Raw genomic sequence first — 25,937 nt, 5'->3', positions numbered from 1 at the left:
GACCCATTGAGGGAGAAGGCCGTGAGCTAATGTGTGGGTAAATGCAGATGCAGAAGCCATCAGCATTTACCTGAGTGAGCACAGCCACATATAGCTGTTAGCTTGTATTGGCAGCTGTATGCCAGAAAGATGTTACATTTAAGCACACAGCTGCTAAGAGTCCATGTGAATGAGGCCTAAACAATCTTGGTACAAGAACTGTGGTTCTTCTTTGCTGAATGAAAAGTCTGCCTAACCTTTAAACTGTTTCACTACAGGGAGAAATTGGCAAGGTAAAAAACAAAGGTTGGCAACAAAAGAATAAAACGGCCAAAAAAGCCTCCAAATCTAAGAAAAAGAAGCCTGTGAAAAAGAAGCCAGCACCTCCAACATTACCTCAACAGAAACAAATAAAGCCGAAGCAAGGAAATGATGTAACCGGCAATGTGAGTGTTTGGCCCAGCTTAACCCAGTGCTTTGCTTTTACTGGCTGCTGTCTTCTGGAGCACACATTTTATTTTAGCAAATCGGTTTGCTGGAAACAAAATGCCTTTCCAATTTCTGTCAGCATAAGAATAGTAAAAATGGTATCAAATAATTAAATCAATTTATTTTTCATATCTGTGGCAGAAGCCTATATTCATGGTCATTAATGCCTTCTAGTTACGTTATTATGCTTGAATTTTTTTGATTAGCATAATGGTAATGTCTTGACCAATGATTAGTAGAACAGTTCAAATTTGTTACATGTTATGGCATGATGTGTAGAATATGAAGTAGCCTTATTTGTCCCTATTTATAACTGTTGCCCTTTAGAGAGGTGACCAAAGCAGTTTATTGTATTAGAAGTGATTTCTTTTTGTATGATCATAAATCCGTGACAGCAAGATGGCTGCTGGTAAACGGATTTATTGAAACTTCCCTGCCTTGTGTAGGACGATCCAAAGCATGGAGCACATGTGTGGTTAAACATTCAAGTTAGGTTGATATTGCCCCCTCTGACAGCAGTCCCTAAACTCTCTGCATATTGTGCCTGGTGCTCTAGTTTGCAGGGGAACCTGAAAGGCATGTTTTGTTTAGCGTGCTCTGCTTATTCAGTCGAAGAATAATAAGAATAACAATTTGATAGATGCTAAATATTTGTGTATGTTTCTATAAGTAACGTAAAACTTATTCAAGGATATAATGGCAAAGGAGGAGGAAGAAGAGCTCTCTGAAAAAGGCAGTGACTCTGAAGATGAAGACACGAATAAAGATTCCCAAAGTGATGGTAGTGACAAAGAATCTGACAGAGAGAATGATGAGAAACAAGGAAAAGATGATGAAGCGGTAAGGATTGTGGCTGTATGTACTGACCTAAATTGTCATATCTGTATGCATTTTTTTTTTGTGCTAGCGTAACAGGAGATGCAGGCATGAAAGATATTCTTCCTTCATATAAAGATTGACATTTACTTGGACATACAAAACCTAAGCGGACTATGTCAGAGTAGTATAGTTTAATAATAATAATGCATACGTTTATTTACTATTAAGGTAGAACAAGATATTAGAGGTGTCCTTTTCCCGCACTGAGAACTGGCATTTTTGGTGTCTATCTGGACATCCAAGTTGGGTGCTTTGCCCTGCTGTTCTCCATTTTATTATTTTTTTAAATAAAATTGGGTTTTTTTTGTTTTTTTTTAAGGTAACTTTTATTATACACTATATAACACATACAAACATGCATTTGAAAACAAAGACTGCAACAAAAGGAGAATTGAACAGTCATATCTTAAGTATCACCATACAATGCAAACCAGATATCCACCTAATCCACCGATGATATACAATGGAAGGGCAGTTATACAACACTAGTTTACCAAAATATGTCAAATATAAATCGTCAAAAAATCCATTTAAGCAGCAGACAAATTTTTCAGCAAGTAAACCCTAAGTCAAATCGGTACCTTAAATATCACCTGAAGTATCTGGTGGAATAGTACAGCTTGAGGTCACCCAAGGGTCCCACATTTTATAACATTTCGGGATGCAGCCACTGGCTTTGTAGGTCAGTTTGTATAATGGGAGTGCCTGATAAGGTTCAGTCAAAAGGCTACTGTAAGGGGAGCTGAAGATTTCCAATGCATAGCAATAGATTTCTTGGCATAGGAAAAAACTAGGCATAGAATTTTTTTTTGATTCGAGTTTAGTGACACTTTAAGGCTCTTCTGTGTCCTTTTCTGGTTTAGTTTAACTTTTGTTACTTGGACCTGCCTTACATATGCTTCATACCTAAGCTCCGCCAAATGCCTTTTAGTACCCTTCTGGCAACTAAGGCAGCCTTATTGGACAATGGAATGTGGGTTGACATATAAAGTCAGGTCCCAGGAACTAAATAAAAATACATTAGTTACTGGCCCTATGGATATATATTCCCTTGCAGAAAAAATATATATATATAATTTGCTGCTGTTATGCTGTGTAGAAACAACTTGGGGGGGGGGGGGGGATCATAAAAGAACCCCCATCAACCCTGTGGGTAACACCGCTACCAATAACGTATAATCTAAAACATATATTATGTGCAATCATGTGCCATATAAATATCACAAATGTCCAAAGATGTGATGACATTCGCTGTAAACAATGCTACCAGTGTCTTATTCAAGTCCTTACATATGCTTCATAGCTAAGCTCCACCAAATACCTTCAGTACCCTTCTGGCAACTGAGTCAGCCGTATTGGATAATGGAATGCCGGTTGCCATGGAACGTCGGGTCCCATTAACTAAATATACATACATTACAATGTTGCACAAGCAGCTCTTCTCTGTATTCTATTAAATGAACACGGCTCCATGGTAATCAATCGGTATAGAGGTATACTGCTGCCTACAGGTGAAATGGACGCAGGACACAAAAAAACTTATGTTTTTATAAAAAAGGCCAGCCCCTAGAGGCTAGAACTTCTCCTACCTTACCAGGTGCACTCGGTGTAAGGAGAATGGATGTCTGCTTTCTCTCTGCTAAAATTGTTCATTTAAATTGAAGGAATTACTAATAACTACTACTGGTAAATACAGTACATGCCAGATTTTGCAAATCCTGGAAGTTTCTCTAGTTGGCCAGCAAGCACTGGTAGATCATACCAGATATGAAAAACTTTGGAAGACTCTCCGATAAGTCAAAGCGCAGATCTTCCCAGTTTGTATTCTGCAGTATTCTCTGTGATGCTCCAGCAATGATATCGGGATTGTGTGTTTAGTGGCACAAATATTTGAAAATAATCCAAGTCGTTACCAGATAATAGCATCACGGGTACAGAGAAAAAGTGTAATTTACCCCATGTCCTCCATCCCAGTTCCCCAGCCCATCTCGTGAAGTATTGTTCAGAGCAGAAAAGTACATAATTTCCCACCACCTAAGAGACATTATGAAAAAGAAAAGGAGACGTTAAATAAAGAAAGGTAGGGTATGAGGGTAGATTGCTCAAATGAGGACTGATCATATCTGGGCGACATGAATATCTTTACTGCTGTTCTTAGGAGGAATCAAAGCTTCCAATCAACATCCTGAAAGTTATGAATCTTTCTTCTCTCTGACTTCACTAAAACCCCCTGCTCTTCTGTGGCTTACATCCATCATCGGGGGGGGGGGGGGGGGGCTCAGAAGTAATGCCGTGGTGATTAAGGTAGTTTACTCTCTCCTGATTAGAGTTTTCTGTTCTGGCAATCACTACTTTTGCATGCATATTCCCAGAGTGGAAAACTGGTGAACAGATTTTCCCAGCAGACATTTTAATGCCAGGGAATGGGCTCCATCATGAGGTTTTCTGGGATTTACACCAATCAGTCATAACATAATGACCACAGACGGGTAAAGTTAATACAATTAATTATCTCTTACAATGGCATCTAAAAGTGGGTGGGATATATTGGACAGCAAGTGAACATGTTGTCCCTAAAGTTGATGTTTTCAAAGCAGAAAAAATGAGCAAGCATAAGGAGTGTTTTTGACAAGAGCCAAATTGTATTGTCTAGATGACTGGATCAGAACATCTCCAAAAACTGCAGATCTTATGGAAGTGTGTGTGTGTGTGTGTGTGTGTGTGTGTGTGTGTGTGTGTGTGTGTAAATTTACTTGCACTATAGATAAATATTCCCATGCTTAAGGAGGGGGAAAAAAACACAAAAGTTGCTGCTGTTGAGTAGAAACAACTGGAAAACTCCAAAATAGATCCCATTAACTCTGTGGGTAACAGAGCTACCTATAACATATAATCAAAATCGTGTATGAATATTGATATCATGTACAATTGTATCACAGATAAATAACCAAATATGTGACGACATTCGCTGTAAACCAATGCAATCAGCATCTTCTTCAAGTGGCCGTCCCATTGCTCCAATATAGTGCTCCAAACATGAAGGCAAAAACAAGAAGTGCTTCAGTGTTCTCTCCAGAAGGCCCGGTTCCATAGATTTCACACCGCACTCACCAGGGGATTTTTACTCCTTGTGTGAGCAAGAGTGAAAAACCAGCATGTGTTGTATCCTGGATGTTCTGATTTCTGTGTGCTCCAATGGCTCTCCCATCTGTCCCAGTCCAAGTAATTGTCCTGGCCCTTTGGTATCCTAATGTTCGCTAAATTTAGGCTTTGTTGTATGTGTAGTAATGTTTTGTATTCGACAAACCTGTGACCACCTCTACAAGGAACCCTGACCAATGCGGAACAATTTAATGGCCTTTCAGGGCTCAGGATTAACTGGACCAAGTTTCAAGCTGTGCCCATTGACACCTTTGGCCCCCTTACCTTAGACCGCACATCACTTTCCTCTGCCATGGTCAAGTACTCCAATCTGCCTTTGAATTAAATGCCGGCAATAGAACTCTGATTTTATACCTCTTGCCAATTATCCCTTTATTAGTCTACATAGACTTAAAAGTGTAAACCCCTAAACTAAATTGCCTGTAAATGTTACTGGTTCAGTCATTCTCATTAAGATGATACCTCTGCCTATGGCTTTAAGCACATTCTGACCGTTCCCACTGTATCATCAATTAAAATATCTTGGGCAAATAGATAAACTGTGTAATTGTGTTGCAGCACACTTTCTAGCTGCAGTATAGATATCTTTGAAGTAAGTGTATGTTGAAGCTGAATTTAGCTGTCATATTAGAGTAACGCTGACATTTATCTTTAACCTGTCTTTGTAGGAATGGCAAGAATTACAACAGAGCATTCAGCGAAAAGACCGCGCCTTACTGGAAACCAAATCAAAAGTAACACATCCTGTATATAGCCTATACTTTCCAGAGGTAATTTTTATCCTACATTAAGAACTACACTATAATTCTCTCGATTTTGGCTTGCTTTAAAAAAAAAAAAAAATACAATTATTTTAGTTCTCCCTTCCAGGTATACTTGGTTCCACACACCGCTTGTCTACTTGGGGTATATGAATAGGGACTCGTTTACATCTGCTTTACTCTTGGAAGCACAGACTAAAAAAATGGAGAACTTTAATAGTATTGTGCTATGAGACTTCTCCCTTTTTATAGTCATACTTGAGCTACTAAGCTCAATAAACATCATTCAGCATAGCTGATCAGGCGAGAGAGCCAAACATGTAAAGAAGACTGGAGTTTCACCTGCCGGCGGCTTTTAAGAACAAAATAATATTCAGATATAAACACTGGTGGTCTGTAAGTTCCACGCCAAGCTTAATCACTTTATCCCTGGAAGGTTTTACCCACTTCCTGACCAGGCCAGTTTTTTTTTTTTTTTTTTTTTAATAATACGGGCACTGTGTTGCTTTGATTGACAATTGCCTGGTCATGCGACACTGTACCCAAATTAAATCAATGTCCTTTTTTTTTTTTTTCGCAAATGGAGCTTTCTTTTGGTGGTATTTTATCACCCCTGTGGTTTTTATTTTTTGCACTATGAACAAAAAAAAATGAATAAACAATATTTTTTACTTTCTGCTATAAAACATTCCCTATAAAGTATAAAAAATCTAATTACTTCATCAATTTAGGCCAATGTGTATTCTGCCACATATTTTTGGTAATAAAAAAATCCCAATAAGTGTATATTGATTGGTTTGCACAAAATTTATATCGTCTACAAACTATGGGATATATTTTTAGCGACTTTAAAAAAAAATATATGTATTTTTTCTATTGTTTTTCCAAGTAATTGGGATCAGCGATTTATTTTTTATTTTTTTTGCAAAATCTTTTTTTATTGAAGTTTTCAGTAGCATACAAAAATAGCCCCCGCAGGGGCAGAGATCAGCAATTTTTAGCTGGACTGCGACATTGCAGCGGACAAATTAAACCCTAAGGGCACTACTAAAGGCGCCAGCGATAAATCACTGGTGGTTTTCAGACGCTAGGGGCTCACTTTTAACCCCCGCTAGTGGCCTAATAAATTGTTATTGGCGACCGCAACTCGACACTAGCCCTCAGGCTTTCACACTGAAGTGACAGGAGAGGCACTTTACAGGGGTCAAAGTATCCGAAGTGACACATTTTGGTGACCCGTGACACCAATACAGTGATCAGTGCTAAAAAAAATTGCACTGTTGCAGTATACAGTACAGACCAAAAGTTTGGACACCTTCTCATTCAAAGAGTTTTCTTTATTTTCATGACTATGAAAATTGTAGATTCACACTGAAGGCATAAACTATGAATAAACACATGTGGAATTATACGTAACAAAAAAGTGTGAAACAACTGAAAATATATTTCATATTCTAGTTTCTTCAAAGTAGCCACCTTTTGCTTTGATTACCGCTTTGCACACTCTTCGCATTCTCTTGATGAGCTTCAAGAGGTAGTCACCTGGCGCAGCACCCCATCATTCTACTTCTTGGTCAAATAGCCCTTACACAGCCTGGAGGTGTATTTGGGGTCATTGTCCTGTTGAAAAATAAATGATGGTCCAACTAAACACAAACCGGATGGAATAGCACGCCACTGCAAGATGCTGTGGTAGCCATGCTGGTTCAGTATGCCTTCAATTTTGAATAGATCCCCAACAGTGTCACCAGCAAAGCACCCCCACACCATCACACCTCCTCCTCCATGCTTCACGGTGGGAACCAGGCATGTAGAGTCCATCCGTTCACCTTTTCTGCGTCGCACAAAGACACAGGGGTTGGAACCAAAGATCTCAAGTTTGGACTCATCAGACCAAAGCACAGATTTCCACCGGTCTAATGTCCATTCCTTGTGTTCTTTAGTCCAAACAAGTCTCTTCTGCTTGTTGCCTTTCTTTAGCAGTGGTTTCCTAGCAGATATTCTACCATGAAGGCCTGATTCACACAGTCTCCTCTTACCAGTTCTAGAGATGTGTCTGCTGCAAAAGGTGGCTACTTTGAAGAACCTAGAATATGAAATATATTTTCAGTTGTTTCACACTTTTTTGTTATGTATAATTCCACATGTGTTACTTCATAGTTTTGATGCCTTCAGTGTGAAGCTACAATTTTCATAGTCATGAAAATAAAGAAAACTCTTTGAATGAGAAGGTGTGTCCAAACTTTTGGTCTGTACTGTATATGACACTGCATGCACAAAATCAGGTACAGATACATGATTTTGCACAGCCAGGCCTCCCTGCCGCAGAATATATGTGGTGGGCAGTCCGGAAGCGGTTAAAACCCATCAGATAAAACTCAGCGGTCAGCAGAGAAAAGTTTTGCTGTTTTTATGGCATAGTACCACAATACCCAGACATCACCCTTTGCCAAACCACTTGATGGCTAGTGTTTTTAGGCCAAACTGTAAGTGGATTATTCTTCTAGTTTGTATTTCCAAATTATATGATCATACGGCGAAAAAAAGTTTAATCAAAAGAGATACATTTTGTATTTTTTCCACATTATCAGAGTTCTACTACAGACTTGCATAACTAATGGAAATTCCTCATTTGTTTGTACTGTACTCTGGAGACCAGAGCTTTCAGAGCAGTTTGATGCAGGAGATCTGTTTTGCTCTGTTTCTTCCATTAAAAGATTTTCCTTTTTAACAAGTATAAGCACTTTAAAGAAAAAAAAAAACATTCATCACAGTCGCCTGTTACAGGACACGTCAATTAATAACGCATCTGTGGCTAGGTGAAAATGAAAATTCACGTATTCATTGTTTGTACCCTACTAGGGAATAGATAAATGTACTATTGTTTACTCTGACTTTATGTAAATGGTTTTTATTTTTGTTTCAATGTTTTCACTGCTTTCTGACTACCAATTGATTATAAACACTTTTGGTAATACATTTATCCCGAGGTCTATGGTCTCGGTTGTTCAGTCAGCCCCCTGTTCATAATCTTCACAGCAGCACTCTGTTATTTCAAGGGGTTGTAAAGGTTCGTTTTTTATTTTCTAAATAGGTTCCTTTAAGCTAGTGCATTGTTGGTTCACTTACCTTTTCCTTCTATTTACCTTTTTAAAGGTTTTTTCTCTTTGTCTGAATTTCTCACTTCCTGTTCCTCTTCGGTAAGCTGTTCTGGCTGACTAATCACTGCTCGGATGATGGTGGCAAGATTACTGAGGAGAGTCAGGAAGTGAGAAATTCAGACAAAGAAAAAAATAACATTTTGAAGGGAAATCAAAGGGAAATGTAATTAAACCAACAATGCACTAGCTTAAAGGAACCCATTTAGGAAATGGAAAAAAAAACTTTACAACCCCTTTAAGGCTTCCAGGCTAGTTTATATTTTTTTTAATATAAGACCCATATAAAGATGAGCAAACGGGTTTAAGGAAATGTAACTGATGCTGCTTAAAGGAACTTCCTCTTTTCGGAAGCCCCCCCCCCCTCCTGTGTAGCATTTGGCACTTTTTCAGGGGGGAGGGTATTTGCACCCACTTCCGGGAATACACTACTGCGGCAGTCACACCCCTACCCGCACCCCCCGCTGTCTTCTGGGAAACGCACTGTTCCCAGGAGAGAGCGGGGACCAGTGACGACGCGCCGCGCTACTCGCGCATGCGCTGTAGGGAACCGGGCAGTGAAGCCACAACGCTTCACTTCCTGATTCCCTCACCAAGAATGGCGGCGGGTGCAGCCGAGGCGATTGCCTGTCCTCGGCTGCCGACATTGTGGACAGGTAAGTGTCCATATTCTAAGTCGGCAGCTGCAGTATTTGTAGCTGCTGGCTTTTAAAAAAACAATTGGCGGAACCTCCGCTTTAACTGGCTTTTCCCTCATTAACCAGGATGTTACAGGGTAAAGCTGTAACTGTTGTGCAAGCAGTGTTTGTTCTGGAGTCTTCCCCGGCATGAACCTTATTTATTAATAAAATTAAGAAGAAACCAGTTCCACTAGAACCCCCTACTCCACTGCTTTAAGGCTAGGGGCAGTAGTAAGTTATTCTCAGGCTATACTTCATACATTATAAGCTCGGCAACACGTTGACACAGCACTTATAATAATCATCAACACTATAAGTTCTTAAAGTTGTATTAAACTCTCATTATTTTAAACTGCTGACAGGTAGGGTGTATATGACAAAAGAAAACCCGTCGGTCTCTTCTGTCATACATTTTTTCCCCTGCCTGTCGGCTGTAATGTACACTGAGCAGCGCATGCGCAGGTCATTGTGCATTAACGGAACCACTTTGTGATGATGTGGCACATGAACATGAGTGATGTCATCGCAGCCCCCTCCACTCAAGCGAGCCAAGAAAGCAATCCCAGAAAGAAGGCTGGGTGAAGATGGAAGATGAAAAGCAGTGACGGCTCAGTGCTGGATGCCTTTGTTTGACAGGTAAGGGTGCTAATATGCAGCACATTATGGGATAAACAACTTATTTTTAATTATAAAAAAAGGCAGTATTAAACCCAAAAGCAAACATTTATTATATTGCTGCTTAACAATTTTTAAATGTAATGACTGTATTTTCTTTCTTAGATTTTCTTCTATTTTTATCTAGTGAGCTGGCCCGTAAGTCTGCTGTTTTTTGCACAAGTTCTCCAGCAGAATGTATCCATTTACATAGATGAGACAAACCACTTCACACTGGCAGGGGTGAATAAAAAAGATCCGCTTTTAATTATTCATGCAAAACCTTTACCTCCAAAAGGAAAAACAAAACAATGAAGTGTTAGCTGGAGTTTGGGTTTAGTTTGTTAGTGTATTTAAATCTGCTAATACATTTAACACTACCCTTTGCCCCCGCCACCCCCTCCCAAGACTGACAATACTGCTGTCTACTGTGCCTCCTGTGCTCATTCCTCCGGGGTTGTGTCTCACTAATACAGGAGGTGTATTACTGACCAGGTGAAAACAGAGAGAAAAAAAGCCAAAGAAAAGAAAACTGCTGCAGCCACCACATCTAATGATTGGTAAGCTGCAATATATAATGCGCTTTTGGTTTTGGGTTTAATACTGCTTTAAGGACTTTGACTATGAGAGATGTGTGATTACAATTTTAGTTTGGTCTAGGTTTAGTTTTAACACTCCAAAAATCATTGGCACTTCCCAGATTTCCACTCGTTACAGAATGTATATTCGATTTTGCACTGCTGCTGCTCCCTCCCTGGTGAAATCTTCCATATACTAATAACCAATTAATTGTTGTATAGGAGAAACAAGAATGGTGGTGGATATACATTGCAGACCGAAAAGATCAAACGTTAATATCTATGCCGTATCATGTGTGTACGCTTAAGGATCAAGAAGAGGTGAGTAAGCTCTTCTGTGATATTTTTTCAATTGGAAGACCAAGAAACTGATTATTAATCTGTTTACAACCACGTAAAACGTATATGGAGTGACCTGGAGGTGGACATAATTCCTAGGCCACGTATACATGTGCTCCTGTGTTTGTGCTGGAAGCCCACTCCCAAACACTGGGATGCATCCGTTACTGACACCACATGTTCTTATCCTAATGATCACTGTGATTTAGCTAATCGCAGTGATCGCTACTGTAAAGACCTGTCTCGGTGTTCTCTCTGTGAAGAGGAAATTATACATTTTGGTTATTTTTCCTCTTTTCTAGAGGAAAAGTCTGTGAAAATAAAGTCTGTCAAAAAAACAAAAAAGTTTAAGGCCCCTTTCACACAGGACGGACTCTTTTCCGATCAGCTGGAGATTCGTTCACAGGTCCCTTGCTGAGCAGAGCGGGCGGATGACAGGTCTGTGTCCGCTCTGCTCTATGGACTGCCTACACGAAGGATAATGGATCGGAGACGGGTGTAATGGGACACAAGTCAGTTTAGACACCGCTGCCCTTGGAGCAGAATGGCAGACCTGATCGTAACGGTTGTGTTAAAGCAGCCGAAGTGTCATTGTGTCAGTTAGTGGCTGTTGGTCAGTGTGTTTTAGGTAGGAAAAAAAAAGTTGTGGGACAAAAAGAATAAGAAATCCCGTATGATTTTTATATTGGCCCTACTATGTCATTTTGTCAGTTTTGTGGCTGTTCGTGTCAGTTTTAGAAACAGGTAGTGGGACATCATTTACCTTTTTTAAAGTGTTACCAAACCCACAACAAAAAAAATCTGTCAGTATATGCATTAAAGCATGCTTGTTAGTCTCTGTGGAATCTTAAGGGGTTAATCCTCTGCATTATGTAAAAAGGCTGTTTGATCCGGTCTTCTCTGATCCTCCCCTCCTTCCACTGTCCCCTGATAATTTCCTGATAACACAGAGACTATGGAGTAAGACTGCACATGATCAGTTTGGTGTGTATTGCTAGATAGTGTTTTTTTTTTTTTTTAGTGCATGCGATCAGCACAGGGCCAATAGGCACTGTCCAGACAGAGGGTAAGGGGTCCTGCAGCCTCATAGGACAGTCAAAGTAGAATTTTTAAACTCCTACAAGCTTTTAACAAAACGCTGATAGAAGTCACAAGACTGCTATATACTGCTGATGAGAAAATGTATTTAGCAGTTTATATTATTAGAACTCCGTCTTCTGTGTACTGTGGGAGACCAGATATAGTGAATTCAGAGTCCTGGGTTTAGTAACACTTTAATGCAGAGAATATATTATTGTAAAAAATGATTAGGACTTTAAAAGAGAAGTATGTTTTTTTTTGCTATTTATACTTGCCTTGGTGGATGGAGCATCAGGCTGATGCTGCCACTGTCCCCCGGCGTCTCTGCACTGATAACCGAGCCACCGAACACCGCAGATGGCTCGGTTCTCACTCCTCCCCGAGCAAAGCCATACTGACTGTCAGTCAGCATGGCTTCTGCTCTACTTAGTGCTCATTGGAGCAGTGGAGGGGCGGGGAGAGGCTGTTTCAGCGGCTCGCTGAGACTGCCATCAATCAGGGCAGCTGGCGGATCCTGACTTGGAAGTCGTGATGACGCGTTGCCCTGACTGATGGCACTGACGTCAGCAGAAAGCGGACTTCAGACCGATCTCTGCTGAAAACGGGTCACAGGAGTGCAAAATGAATTGCACTCCTGTGACCCAGAGGAGAAGCCCAGGCTAAAATGCTCAGGCTGGACTTCTCCTTTTTAATGTTTGTTTGTTTCAATTCATGAAGGAGTTAAATGAGAACTATTTGGCTTCAGTTGGTATGAAATGTATACACAACCTATGTTGTATAATAATAATTACATTACCTATTTAATCTGCAGCCAGGTGTAATTTTCTAAAACTGATAATTGGCCTTCCCCGCAGCTTTGAAAGCAGAGTGGAAATTCTGTACATTGTTTATTTTTAGAGTGTTCTCAGAAATCCTATTCCATGCCCATGTGGTTGGCTCATTGCTTTTTCCATAGGTCTGTGCAAAATGTGAGGTAAAATTTCAGGTATCAACACTGTTGTTAAAGCTGAACTCCTTTGCTCCAAAAAATCATCAGTTAATTATATTCCTCACTAGCCAGAGAGGATATGTGTGCACCAGAAGTCTTTGCAAACCAAGTTCTTATAAAAGTAGTGGTGACCGCATCACTGTACTGCACCTCTTGTGCAGAGAGCAGGGTTATTAGAGGGACCCAGCAGCTCCCGCCCACTACAGACTGCCTTTAGAAAACTACAGGAGGTGAGTGGATAAAAGGCCAGTCACCCTGCACAAGTTAAGGAAGCAGCCGTGGCTAGTCTTAGGCCCTATTCACACTTTGGACCCTTAAGCCACATGACAATTCGCACTACTTTGGTCAGACTTTCATGTGCCTTGAGATCCATTGGACCTCAATGTAAAGTCTCATGAAAGTCGCACCCGCATGATACAGATGTGATTTGGGTGTGACTTTTGTGTGTGGCTTGTAAATGCCGGCAATGTAAAACTCTGTGGGGGTCCCCCCAAAATCCATACCAGACCCTTATGAGTATGCAGCCTGGTAGGTCAGGAAGCTCCCTCTCCTGAATTATTTTAAGTCACATGCCCCATGGGGACAAGGGCCTCTTCCCCAAAACCTTGGCCATTGGTTGTGAGGTCTGCGGGCGGGGCTTATTGGAATCTGGAAGCCCTCTTTAACAAGGGGTCCCCCCTGATCCTGCCCCCCCCCCCTATATGAATTAGTATGGTGAACATAGTACCCCTACCCATTCACCAAAAAAGTTAATAAGGACACTACACAATTTTTTGACAAGTCCTTTTATTTTTAAAAAAATAGAAACAAAATGTCACCTGCTGTAGATCAACAGTCAGTCCTGCCACCACCGCCGACCCGGAAAAAAAATGAACTCCGGCTCCGATTGAAGGCTTTTTGCTGTCTGCCAGTAAAGCCCTCTGACCCCACCCCCTTGTGATGTCACTCCCCGAGAGCATGCTGTGTCGGGGAGGTTACAAGGGGGCGGTGCCACCCAGTGACTTCACCGGATAGACGCCCTCCCCACCTTTAAGAAATGTCGGGCTTTGCTGGCAGACTGGGTGGGAGTTTTGTCGAAGCTGGAGGTTTTTTTTGTGTGTGTGTGTGTGTGTGTGTTTTTTTTTTTTTTTTTTTTCTTTAGTCACGGTGGGCAGTGTGATTGATGATGGATCTAGAGTGGGGGACATGTTTTTTTTTATTTTTTAATAAAGGACTTGTCAAAATCTTGTGTCTTTACTCAGCTGATAAGTCATCGGGTATTAAGGATGCGGCGGCCGGCTTCCTGGCCCACTCCTTTAAAAAAACAGCACAGAATTTGAATCAGTCGATCATTTTGTCGACCGATTCAAATCGTTCTGTGAATTTGGAACTTATTAGAAAATAAAGAAACAAAACTAAACAAATTTTTATGTTCTGCACATGTCTAGTGACTTTGTGGAGCAGAAACAAAACCATCACATTGTTCAAAGCCAAAGACTCGCTCATCAAAAAGTCGCAATGGAAATCGCACAATTTTAAAGTCTCACAAGTGTGAATGGAGCCTTGGTTGCCCATTCACACCAGAATGCGTTCCAAACTCACTGTGTGTGTGTGTGTGTGTGTCAATACTTTACTAAGGACACCTCAAATGCAGATTCCAGTACCATGCGATCCGGCTGCAGTGCTTTTTAAAAGTAGTGCATGCACTACTTTTGGTGCAATTTCAGCCCATCTAAATGATTGGTCTGAAGATTGCACTGAATCGAAGCGCAGTGCGGAACGCATTTATATGCAATTCTGGTGTGAACGGACACTTAATACAGGAAGCTGTTGGGCAGAGGCAGAGTTTCACACTGGATATGCTGCACATATATGGAAGAAATACACAAAGTAAGATTCTAATAAAATTGCACCAAGATTAAAGTAAAATTCCACCTGCCTCAATTTGTATTAAATAAAAAATATAGATCTATATCTCCGAGTTCAGCTTTAAATCTGCGTCATTGAGCCTGTCTTATATATACTGGCCACATGTTTTACCCATCTACAGGGTTTCCAAGATTGTCTTACAATACTGGAACAAATTTAGGCATTAGCAGGCAGGCCCTCCAAAAGGCTGGGAAAATGACAGGAAAAAGTAGGTAAGAATTTAAGACGTAAAAGTTAACTGGATTGCCTTTTGTAGAAGTAAAAATGGAGAAGAGCTTTATTGCTATCAACAGCTACTAGTAGTAATAAGAAATGTTAGAGATGGTCTGTAGAGGAAAACAACCTACAATATATTTTTAAGGAAATTAGAGGTGCATGCACATACTGGAATCAGCTTAAAGTCTGTGGTTGTAGCCAGGTGTTGACCATTCTGACAGGTAAAGCTTCAGCGCATTCTCATAGGGGCCTATCCTTTCTGACTTTTGCATATTTCTCTTTATTAGACCCCTTTCACACTGGGGCAATTTTCAGGCGTTTCACATTGGGGTGGTGCGCTTGCGGGACAAAAAAAAGTCCTGCGAGCAGCATCTTTGGGGCGGTGCGGGAGCAGTGTATACACCGCTCCAGCTATTGAGATCATTGGGCAGCGCTCCCAAAGCTCTTCAGCAGCGGCACTTTTCAGGTGCTTTTAAACCCTTCTTTGGGGTTAAAAGCGCCCTGCTCCCATCTGCACGGCGCCGGTAAAGCGCTGCTAAAACTAGCAGCACTTTACCACGAACGCTAGGGCGGTCTGAGTGTGAAAGTCGCTTTTAATGAGCCATCTATCCAAGTGTAAGGAATGTAGGAGGTTGGAAAGTGTTGGATTTTTTGAAGCTGCTGCAGGTGCCTACCCTACACATCTGCAGCAGTTTGTTTCTGCAGACAGAATCTTTTATTATAATAATAGTTTATTTTATTGCTTTGTTAGAAGGTACGTATTCTTTTGCTGCAGTGTTTGATGCACAGATGCATTGTATAAAATGGGGGGGTTGTAGTGGCGCTTGCAAGCAATGAAGAATAAGCTGATAACAAATTAAAATAACGACTATAATTCCTACAACATAAGAGTGCGTCCATCCCCTGCTGAGGTTAAATAGTGTTCCACTCTAGGTCTTAACCAAAGTTACCACCCAACATCGATGGCTAGATGTGGAAGGTAATGCGAGTGAATAAATACTGAAATCAAATGGACAGATGTGCCTAATGACAGCACAATGTAGATGAGATGCTGGCAATCATCATCAATGAGTATCATGTAATGACTAGAACAATAAAATATACTGTGCAATCAAATCCTTAAAGTGCTTCATCCAAAGAAAGTGCAATGTGCAAATAATCAAAAAATTATAATAAATCAGTGAGAATAAAGTCCAAATTCCTGAAAAAAAATGCTCAATAAAAAACATGCAGGAGAGATCAAAAAACCAAATGAATAGTCCTGCAGTGCAAGTGTCCGTATGAACCAAACACAAGGGTATAAACCAAAAAACGTATTGCGTGTCAATAAAAAATAGGATCTAAAGATAAAAATAACTTAAATATATATATCCAATATATAGATGAGTAAAGACAAAAATGTGAAATAACAGAAAAAATTACTAAATAGCTGTGTGCAGTAATGAAAATTAAAGTCCAAAGTAAATTCAATCATATAAGTGCAAGGTGCATCTGTGCTCCATTCATAAATGAAAAAGTCCACAAGTGGTTAATTCAGTGTAAACTGATGAGTTGTGCCCACATGCTTGTACATACAAAAGGCAGGCTTTCCTCAGTGTAAAGATGTTTGTACCAGCCTCTTACCTTGATGAGGCTTTTACCAAGCCTGTAACAGCAGCTGCTCAGTAACCGTAATACTCCACTCCAGAACGGCTCACAATCTCTCAGCGCTGGCTCTCAAAATGAAACGCAGGGAAGCCTCCATAGCATAAAACCATATGGTAACATTTAATGAAGAAAACAACAACAATTGCACTCACAAACAGTGCTGTTTGAGACAGCGTGTGTCTCCGCTCTGCGGCCGCGAGCGGATGACGTCACCAGCAAACCCTCCGAGTCCTCACGCGTATCGTGACAGCCGACGTCACTTAATCATAGGATGGGATTGCTTTTAATTTGTTATCAGCTTATTCTTCATTGCTTGCAAGCGCCACTACAACCCCCCCATTTATCTGTTACCAGTGCGTGAGCACTATTAGTTGTGGCTGCTGCTCAGTTAATTTTATTATTTATTTTATTTATCCATTTATTGTGCCCGGGTTAGGTTGGTTTGCGCATTATTTCCCCCCCCCCCCTTTTGCATACAGATGCATTGTATGCTACATGTATTAAAGGTTTTTGTGTTTGCATGAGAGATTTTACTCGTAGAGAAAAGTATGCAGTGTGTTTGATTCTTTTATGAGAAATATATGTTAATACATTGGACAACAACTAAACAAATTTAAGAAAATGCAAAAATTGAAAAATGCACAGGTTTTAAATGGCCATACTTTCCAAAAATGCATAAATGTGTACAATGCAGTACAGTAGGCTAGTCATCGACCTGTGCTATATAACAGTCCTTGCCAGACGCTTCCTGCACTGCTTTTCTGTGACGTTACTTACAGGACGCTAGATGTGTATTGTAAATATTGTCTCATGTATAAATGTGTGTGCACTTAAAGCGGTTGTATATCCACAAGTTGTTTTTTTTTTTTTTACACCTGAAAGGCAAAAGGCATAATGAGCTAGTATGCACTGCATACTAGCTCATTATGAAATACTTACCTTGGAACGAGGTGTTGAGAACTTACCTGGTCCACGCCGAGCGAGATGTCATCATGCCTCGGCGTGTCTTCCGGGTATCGCCGCTCCAGCGCTGTGATTTGCTGGAGCGGCAATGTCACTCCCGCGCATGCGCGCGGGAGACTTCATTCCGGCAAGGTCCGGCGGCTACCGGCCCTTTAGCCGAGGATCCCCGCTGCGAGGGGAATATCTCCTAAACCGTACAGGTTTAGGAGATATTCTTTATACCTACAGGTAAGCCTTATTATAGGCTTACCTGTAGGTAAAAGTGGTAGTAAAGAGTTTACTACAACTTTAACGAGTTCCAGTATAAATATTTTTTTTTAAGGTCCAGTTATAAATCTTTGTACTGCCCCTTATCTGAAGATCTTGCACTCAGTTCTCTGTAAAATAGAATTAATGGTGAATTGAAAGGGTAGATTGTAATTACAAAGTTCTGCTTTAGTAAAAATGTTGTATTTGTTTTAGAGTGCAGTGTTGTAGACATATTGTTTTACTTCTAGTCTTTTGACTAAAATGCCATACTAGTTTTGTCCCATTTTCGTCATCTGCAATGGTTCTGGTTTTAGTCATATTTTAGTCAACTAAAATCTCAAATACATACCTGTTAGTCGAATAAAATCATTTTAGTTAACTGAAATAGAATGTGTTTAGTTAAATTGCAATGCATTTAAAAGTTTCTATAGAATTTCCAAACTCATTATATACTCCTGGAATAAAAAAATCAAATGTTATTATTTAGGGTATTAAGGTTTGCACAAACTCAGATACAGATTTAGCCACTCTACTGTCTGAGGAGGCCTGTAATGCTGCACAGTGCTCTGGACAACGGTCTGAGGGGGCCTGTAATGCTGTGCAGAGTGCTGGATAGTGGTCTCAGGTCTGAGGGATGGCTTGTAATGCACAGTGCTCTGGATGCCGGTGGTCACTTATCAGAGAGAGCCTGTAAAATGCTGCACAGTGCTGTATGGTGTGCACAGTGCTGCGGCAAGCTGAGCCAGAAGTGGGAGCGGGTACCTGTCAAAACCAGGGGGTAGACCAGCAAAGCTTTTTGGGTGGAGCTCCCCTTTTAAGGACTTTCCTCCCAGGGAGGTTAAATATTTCCTTGGCTCCCAGTTTGAACTGGTCTGGTTCTGTTCTGTGTTGACAGTAAAGCCATGTACACACGATCAGTTAGTCCGATGAAAACGAAGATGGACTGTTTTCATCGGACAAACTGATCGTGTGTGGGCCCCATCGGTCTTTGTTCAATCTCTGTTAAAAAAATAGAACATGTTTTAAATTCATGCATGCTCAGAATCCAAAGTCGACGCATGCTCGGAAGCATTGAACTTCATTTTTTTTTCGGCTCGTCGTAGTGTTGTACGTCACCGCATTTTGTTACGGTCTGATTTTTGACTGATAGTGTGTAGGCTGATGAAAGTCAGCTTCATCGGATATCCGACGAAAAAATCAATCGAAATAGATTCCATCAGATATCTGATCGTGTGTACAGGGCTTAACTTTGATCCTTTGGAGAGGATTTCTATAGCACGATATAGTGGTGACTGAATTTTATGTTCGGAACCTTGTGCATTAGTTGTGATTGCTTACGACAAGCCTCTGAACCCATTTCTTGCATAAAACTAGGCTAATGTGCAGGGCACGCTGGTTATGTGTGTAGGACACTGGCGAGACATCTAAAGAATCAACTAATTTCCTTACCCTTTAAGAGAGGTTGCCTCTTCTTGACACTGTCATTAGCATGCACTGGAAGACAAAATGTGGTCTTGTCTGAACAGAATGATTAGGGGAAACCCACTCTTCTTTTATCTGGTTTGGCAATAAGTACTTGTAATCCTTCTGAATCCCTCTCAGGCTGTAGGGCCCAAAGCCAAAGGCCTGCTAGACCTCTGTTAAGCCTTCTGCAATAAGATGCAGATTCGTACATCAGGATGTGTCTTTGGTTGCTGTGCCATCTTGGTCTTTGAGTGCTTAAAAATACCCTTTTAGCTCACAGGCTAACCTCTTGTGTATGGCATCTTTCAGCTGCCCCTTCCCATGTCTTCTGTGCTACTAGACATAGTCGTGTCCCTGGTGCTTCCCTGGGTTCTCCACACATTGGGACGCTTTGTTCCTATTCCTAATGGGAATTTGTCTTTTTAGAAGTTTTTCTCTACAGGCATTCTCATTAACCCATTCAGGGGAATTCTTGAAAAATGTTGAATCCCTTGCAGTACTAGGAACCCCTCAGTATTTCTTCTCCCCGGAGGGATCATCTGCTACTGCTCCTTATCCTTACAGGGACCTGATCATCAGTGTTTTTCAAAGATGTTTGTACATGATGCACTGGACCATATGTCCACCCTAGTGCTTTTTCTTGGCATGTCCATTGTGGCACATTGAGATCTTCCTTGAAGAGGTTCACTCTACTTTGTATATCTCTTAGAGAAAGTGGATGTCTGGCCGGGCATATTTATTGTTTTTGAGAGCCTTCCTTTCTTGGTTCAAGTGTCAAAAAGTATAAAGCTTGGGCCTTTTCTTTTCCCTTATACATTTTGATCATGGGAAAAGTGATCTGGTTGTTGACATATGTTGTCTGGTCAGTTTCTTCTTCATCTGTTACATTGCTCCACCTGTTTGTTTTGGATTGTGGCTTTCAACGTTTCTTTGCCAGTGTCCAGTCCTCCTGAAGGTAGTAGCATACGACTGTTTCTGAATTCCTGTTTCATTTAATAGACTTGAAGAATTGGATGTTGCAGTAAGCAAAAAAATATATAGAACAATATAATGAACATTTTTTTTGGGCATGTACATCATGGAGCAGTCTTTCATGACATTTTAACCACAGAGATACCCTTGAAATTTTAATGTTTTGGGAAATCACTACAATCTTTAGCTTGGTCTCACTGTACATTTGTGTGATCAATAAGTTGAAGAAAGATGAGGAATGAAAATGGGGAATGTGACATGCTTGGCGTTTTTTACAGCCAAGCAGTTTGTTAAAAAAAAAAAACTTGCTTTGTACAAAAATATGAACAATAAATCAAACAAAATATATTGACAAGAAAATAGGGCCCCCCCTATACTGACTGGTAAATAATGGTAGAAAGGCCCCTGTGCAGACAGCTAAAAACACCAGTGGTATCAGTGGCTACCTATGAGCAGAAAGGTGTTACTGGTTCAATCGATCAATCCAGCGTTGCTCAAGGAACTCCTAACAAAAACTCTGGAGAAGCCCTTGGGTTTTACACAAAACATTTGGCAAACGTTGCCATAGTGTCTTTGAAATCTGGCCATCAAAAGCTGGGGGAGGAAGCTTATGAGGGTAACTTCAGTTTTCAGGTAAAGGTCCACTTTAAACTTTACAAATATATAATTCTGGTTTGAAATTCGAAAGATGTACATATCTGTGTTAGTTTGTAATGTATGGTATATGTTTTTATTTTGTAGGTTGAGCTTAAATTCCCAGCACCTAATAAACCTGGAAATTATCAATACACGTTATTTTTAAGGTCTGATTCTTATATGGGTTTGGATCAGATTAAACCTTTGAAGGTAAAGTAGTCTATTTTTGTATTTATTTTAAAATAGAGAATTGACTATGATATTTGATATAAGGTATGCATTACCAAGTTAATTTCCAAACAAAATGTAGTTATGAAATGAAATACGATTTCTCTATTATCCATTTGAGATTTGGGGTCATGGCTTGATGATTAAGAAATGGGACATTAGGCATATAGAAAACTGAGGGCCAGCCCCCTTGAGGCTATAGCCCCTACCACGTCACACCTGCCTGGTTTGCTTAGCATCTTTAGGAGACTGGATGTTACTTTCTGCTACTTTTTTTTGACTGAATTGTAAGATTTATTTCAGGCTATTAGTAGATTCAGACCGGTTATTGGTAGGGGTGTAACGGATCGTCACCGATCCGTGATCCGAACGGGCCACCCCGTTCGGATCGGCACACCCCGTGATCCGCGGAGCGCTCCGGAGCCTAGGCCTAGGAAAGTCCCCGGCTTCGGCCTAGCTCCGGAGCGGCGGCCAGTCTGCTTGCCAGAGCCCAGCGTGACACGCCTCCCCGGGGAGGCGTGTCACGCTGTGCACTGGGCTCTAGCAAGCTGAATGGGAATGTTAGCAGTGAAGCACTGGTGTGAGAGGAGGGGGGGGGAAAGGGGGAAAAAAAGAGCACAATAACAATTCACAGGGGTGGATTAAAGAGGAAGCAGGTGAGGCTGTTTGGGACTTAAAGTACAATCTTGATGTTTTTACAGCAAAAAAATATATATATATTTTGCTGTAAAAACATCAAGATTGTACTTTAAGTCCCAAACAGCCTCACCTGCTTCCTCTTTAATCCACCCCTGTGAATTGCTATTGTGCTCTTTTTTCGGATCAGCAAAAAAAAAAAAAGGTTCCTTTTTTTAATTGGTCCAAAAAAAAAAATATATATATATATATATATATATATATATATATATATATATATATATATATATATATATATATATATATATATATATATATATATATATATATATATATATATATATATATATAAAAAAAATTTTTTTTATATATATATATATATATATATATATATATATATATATATATATATATATATATATATATATATATATATATATATATATATATATATATATATATATATATATATATATAAAAATTTTTTTTGGACCAATGAAAAAACGGACCCTTTTTTTTTTTTTTTTTTTTTGCTGATCCGATCCGTGACTCCTGATCCGAGGATCGATCCGATCCGTGAGTTTTTTGCTCTGTTGCACCCCTAGTTATTGGAAATAATTGAAGTTAGCCAAGAGTTTAGACTTTTCCAGTTAATTAAGTATACTGGTGTTCTCTCTGTGATGGGCATGCATTCTGCAGTGAAACCCCATCTGTATTCCTGTTGGCAAAGTACTGTGCTTCATGTCACTCCAGTATACCTTAAGATTCCGTGCAGAGTTATTGGTACCAGAGCAGTGACGGTTCACCTATCCCTAAATCACCGATGTTCTTTTAGCCCAAGTTGTTAGTATTTTGGATTTTTTGATGGGTGAGCAGAAGCCAGTGGATGGATCGTCATAGAGGGGTAGGCGACATTGGACAGTTAGTAAGGTGGAAGAGTCTAGCAGCAGCATTCATAATGGACTTACGGGGGGATAGTCTTTGTAAAGGTAAGACAGAGAGGAGGGGAGTTGCAGTAGTCAAGGCGAGAGATTACCAGGGAGTTAATTAGAAACTTTTGTGGTGTTGATGGGGGGGCGTATTTTGGAGATGTTGCGGAGGTTGAGACGTTAAGATTTGAACAGTGAGTGGATTTGGAGTCCAAAAGGCTTGTTCAGGATTATACCGAGCACCCTGGCAGCGATATAACCCTGGGTTGCTTAATTTAAAAAAAAAAAAGAAAAATCTTTTGTTGTGCTACTTTTTAGGTTTTCTGTTTATATGACTAACTTTACTTTATAGTCAGTTTTGGGCTATTATTTACCTTGCATATGGCCAAACTGCCTGCCCACAAGTTGGCTTGGAAGGAAACCTTTCCCTAAAAAATAGCACAAAGTTCTCTCATTAAGCATTGTATAGAGCTAACCGTTTGCTCATTTCCATAGCTGGAAGTTCATGAAGCTAAACCAATACCAGAAAATCACCCTCAGTGGGATACTACCATAGAAGGCGATGATGACCAAGGAGATAGTGAAGGCTTTGAAGAAAGCTATGAAGAAGAGGAGGAAGATGAGGAAGATGATTAAACTAAGAAGGCAAAGAAAGGACTTCTCAGATTTGCACATGGTCATCTATTGGATATTGCAGCTATTCCATTCACCAGAGCCACAGCCTTGAAGTTTTTCAAGAAGTCAGTTTTAGTTAGTGTTTTGTATTGTTTGGTTTTACTCAAACAGACCCTTGCTTAGGGCTGAGGCCTAATGGATTTCTAAAGCCATTTAGTGCCCTTGGCTCATTTAAAAATATCTGTTTTGGTAAATTACAATGTCTGCGGTCAAAAACTGCTAATTTTTGCACATCAAGAGATCTTTTAAAAATATCTCCTGAGTTTAATCCAGAACTTGATTAAATTGATAATTCCATTTCAGTTGCATATTTCTCCTCCATCCGCTGACTTATTTCGTTTATTTTTTATTTTTTGGTGAAACACGCCATAAAAATGTATATTGCCAGGGTGTTTATATAGTATATAACACTAATACAATGTTTGAAAATATTTTCTTTTTTGAGAAAAAAAAAATCTTTTTAGCAGACAAAATATTTATCATTACCACTAGCAAGTCAATGCAAACGGGGATTTGGTAAAAGAGTGGCTGTACAGGTAATGGGACCGCAAGTGGCCGGAATGTTTGTGGTCTTAATGCAAAGATACTTTTTATCTTGAGCTGTGAGGGGCTAAATACTTCTGGAAAGTGTTATCATGTGGATAAGATTTGTGGCTGTAATAAGAAAAGACACACCAGCCTTCATCGTGGGGGATGTGATATTTTTAAATTATGTATAAAAGAAAAAAAAAACATATTACTTTTATGACCTCTTAGTCTTCAGATCAGTGCCAAGCTCCTCTGTCTGTCCTGATGCTGTGACATCTACATTTGGAACATTTGTGCAATTTTGTTTTCTGTGTAGGTTCACTTGGCTTTCTACTGAAATTTTAGGAGCGGGGCTGCACAGACATGGTTAGCTTGTATAATACTCAATAAACCAGTACACCATTGATGACTGTTTTGCATTTGTAATAGTGTATACCTCCTTTGGCCTCCCATTGGGGGAATAATTTTCTAAATATTTGCTATTAAACTGTATATAATTAGCATTTCAGGTGGTCCGTGATCCTGTATAACATACCTGTTACTCTGAGACAGGTTTTTCATATTGCTGAAATGGGGAATTATTCAAATAACTGTAAAAGATACGAGTCAAACTTTCTTTGAAGAGATATTGTATTGTTCCTGTGTTGCACACACCAATGGAACTTGTGGCAAGTCACATGCACTTTTTGCCCATTACATTTTCGTGGGCAGACTCCGTTTCGAAAATAAATGCCATGTTTTTGAAAATGGGTTGTCACTTTAAATGCAAAATGGCATTGCGAAAGTCTTTGTAATGCAATGGTTGTGAATAAAATTTCAGAGGTTAACTGGTACTTGTTTGTTATTATTATTATTATTAAGTGCCAGACAAGGATTATTAAGGTAGGTGCATTGGGCTTCAGTTGCCTATTCAGTGCCAACGATAGTGGCTTCTTTAACCATTTGAGTGCCTGGGCCTCCCCCCCCCCCCCCCCCCCCCCCTGATCCCCATTCAGCTCCAGAACATTTTGTTTTCCTTTCTGCACATTATACCCTTGGTATATCTACCTAATCTATTATACATTTGGGGATTTTTTTTTCAGGACAAACATGGCTTTAACTTGGTAACAGATTTGGATACAAATATTTTATCCCTGTTTATTTGGAAATAAATCGCAAACAATTTGAAAAAAAAGCATTTCATGTAATTTTTTTTCTAATGTTAAGTATTTGTAATATTCAAACCCAAAAATGTACACTAAAATATATAATCTACAAAATCTGTGGATGACCATATTACATTAGTGAGACATGTGTTTCATAACAGAATGCTTAACATTAACGTATGAATTTTATTTAAGGAGAGTTTATTTATTTATTTTTTTCTTTATTCTACATCGCAACACATGCAGGGGAAAAATTAATGCGTGTAAACTGTTAGTGTAACACCAAGATTTCAATCTATAAATGTTTGAGAAACATTAATAGTGTTGCCATCGTAGTAACATTTTGTAACAGGATTCAACAGTGCTGTGTTGATAGATATCGTCAACACGTTATTTGCAATATCTTCTAACAGGTCCCATTGAGTGTTAAGTTCTCTCTCCCAGTGCTCCATGTAGGAAAGCTTATGTTCGGATCCTATTAGGAGGCTGTATAGTATGGAAATGCGTCCCTTCACTGGCTCTCTAGAGAGGAACTCTCAAATGAAGTCAAGGATGAAGGACGACATTTTTTTTTACGTTTTTTCCTTTGATGTACAAGGTAGGCTGATTGTATCTGAATAACTGATAAAGGTAGATTCAGTTTACTTTTGAAATAAGCCATAACATGCATAATATCTTTCGATATAAAGTTTTCTCTGCATCAGTCCTTTAGCCACAAACTAAAGAAGTGTGGAGATAAGCCTGCCTGGGATAAATTCTGCATTATTGAACAAATGAGTTAACGGCATATGGGGTAAACAGAGACTTTCACCTGACATCTGTCCCAAACTACTAGTGAGTAGGACACAACCTACTGGGCATCCACATCAGGGCTACTAGTGCCTTGACATGACATGCTACCCCTTGACATTTTCCACATTTTGTTATGTTGCAACCAAATTTATAAATGGTATTTTTGGGGATGTGTCTACCAGCTTTGCACATCTAGAGAGTG

General features: G+C 39.8%; 1 protein-coding gene across 1 annotated transcript in view; it reads left to right on the top strand.

The window, feature by feature from the left end:
• Positions 1-24,631, top strand: part of SEC63 (SEC63 homolog, protein translocation regulator) — an 87,101-nt gene extending 62,470 nt beyond the window's left edge. Inside the window, exons 16-21 of the mRNA XM_040350201.1 lie at positions 258-425; positions 1,159-1,308; positions 5,178-5,279; positions 10,563-10,661; positions 20,908-21,012; positions 23,091-24,631. Coding sequence (XP_040206135.1) covers positions 258-425; positions 1,159-1,308; positions 5,178-5,279; positions 10,563-10,661; positions 20,908-21,012; positions 23,091-23,231 — 765 coding nt within the window. The 3' untranslated portion in view covers positions 23,232-24,631. The remainder of the gene's footprint in view (positions 1-257; positions 426-1,158; positions 1,309-5,177; positions 5,280-10,562; positions 10,662-20,907; positions 21,013-23,090) is intronic.
• Positions 24,632-25,937: the final 1,306 nt, after the last annotated feature.

The sequence above is a fragment of the Rana temporaria genome, chromosome 4 (assembly GCF_905171775.1).
Source record: "Rana temporaria chromosome 4, aRanTem1.1, whole genome shotgun sequence".
Lineage (NCBI taxonomy): Eukaryota > Metazoa > Chordata > Amphibia > Anura > Ranidae > Rana > Rana temporaria.
This window is presented reverse-complemented; position numbering and strand designations above follow the sequence as displayed.